The sequence below is a fragment of the Triticum dicoccoides genome, unplaced genomic scaffold (genome assembly GCF_002162155.2).
Source record: "Triticum dicoccoides isolate Atlit2015 ecotype Zavitan unplaced genomic scaffold, WEW_v2.0 scaffold174638, whole genome shotgun sequence".
Taxonomy (NCBI): Eukaryota; Viridiplantae; Streptophyta; class Magnoliopsida; order Poales; family Poaceae; genus Triticum; species Triticum dicoccoides.
In genome coordinates this window covers 1-1,290 of record NW_021223109.1, presented here as the reverse complement: position 1 = coordinate 1,290, position 1,290 = coordinate 1, and the positions used below count along the sequence as shown (strand labels likewise).

The window sequence follows — 1,290 nt, the reverse complement described above, 5'->3', positions numbered from 1 at the left end:
TAGAAAAGCTTACAGTCTCCCCACCGATGACACTAATATAGATTAATAAAGACCACATAGTACTAGATAAACAGATACTCTAAGTACTAGTACATTGATAGATGGTGCTGCGGCGGTGCGGCCCACCTACTCAGCAGTCCCAAGCCGCTACACATACATAAATACACAGTGCATCTAGAGTGTCCATAGTCCATACACAAATACAGAAACGGCAGCCACAACCCACAACATGCACAACGGATCGAGCTCGCAAGTGTTCATCATGCCCGCTGCCGGCCATGTCCACTACCTTGTCGCGGGAGGCTCCGGAGGAGGCGACGAGCCCAGGTACCCCTGGACCTTCAAGTCCCTGCACGAGGTGGACGCCGTCGTCCCTGCCATCGCCCGTGGCAGCAAGAGGCCGGCCGCCGTCCCCGGTGGAGCACAGGTAGAGCCCTACGGGTGCCCCATCTGCTTCCGCGTGTTTGCCACTGCCAAGGCCGTCCATGGCCACATGCGCAGCCACACGGACCGCACCTGGCGCGGCATGGAGCCGCCCCGGCCGCCGCCCCTGGGCGAGATCCGTTACCCGTACGTGTGCGACCGCTGCAAGATGCCGTTCCAGACGCGGCAGGCGCTCAGCGGCCACCGCGCCAGCCACAATGGTAAGAAAGGCTGCTCCTGGCTCGAAAGAGAGGAGCTCGCCGCCGCCGAAGAAGCTCGGAAGCCCGTCGTGTTCGGCGTTGATCTGAACCTTCCGGCTCCCGAGGCAGATCAGGAACAGGGGGAGGAGTAGTAGGAGTGATCAACAGATCGATCGAGCAGCTTGCTAGTGTTCTCAGTTGACAGTTGCTGGAGCTGTGCTTGCGTGTGCTATATTTGGTGTTTAGCTTCTCCGATATTATATTCTGCCTTCCTTCTCTTTGACTTTGTGTTTCGAGACTTGGGTTGCAAATAGCTCTCGATCGATCGATCCCCGCTTAATAGATAAATAAATGAAGAGTGCAATTAAGCTGCTATATATATGTGTGTGTGTCAGATTGTGTTTGATACTTTGATGCAGCTAGAACTAATTTTTCAGGTTATTTCATGTGATTCTTTGTTTCTTTAGCTGATTTGGTGCTGTTTTACTTGAAATTAGCCGGTCTACCATTAGATCTATAGGTTAACGACCTTGTGTCCAGCTCCAGCAATTCTGTATGGTGAATTAAATTATTTATTAATGAGTTGCATTAATCCATAGCTAGCTTGATTTTGCACGCATATATCTTATTTCTCAACAGTTCCAAAGAGAATCACATGAGTTTTTTT

The 1,290-nt window shown here is 51.2% G+C and overlaps 1 protein-coding gene across 1 annotated transcript; it reads left to right on the top strand.

The window, feature by feature from the left end:
• The first annotated feature begins 209 nt into the window (after positions 1-209).
• LOC119344587 lies at positions 210-1,000 on the top strand. The gene has a single exon (XM_037614980.1). The coding sequence runs from the start codon at positions 230-232 to the stop codon at positions 773-775; it is 546 nt and encodes a 181-aa protein (XP_037470877.1). The 5' UTR covers positions 210-229; the 3' UTR covers positions 776-1,000.
• The last annotated feature ends 290 nt before the right edge of the window (positions 1,001-1,290 follow it).

Excerpts from the sequence above, each read along its gene's own strand:
- LOC119344587 (XM_037614980.1), top strand. The coding sequence starts at position 230 with ATGCACAACGGATCGAGCTCGCAAGTGTTCATCATGCCCGCTGCCGGC.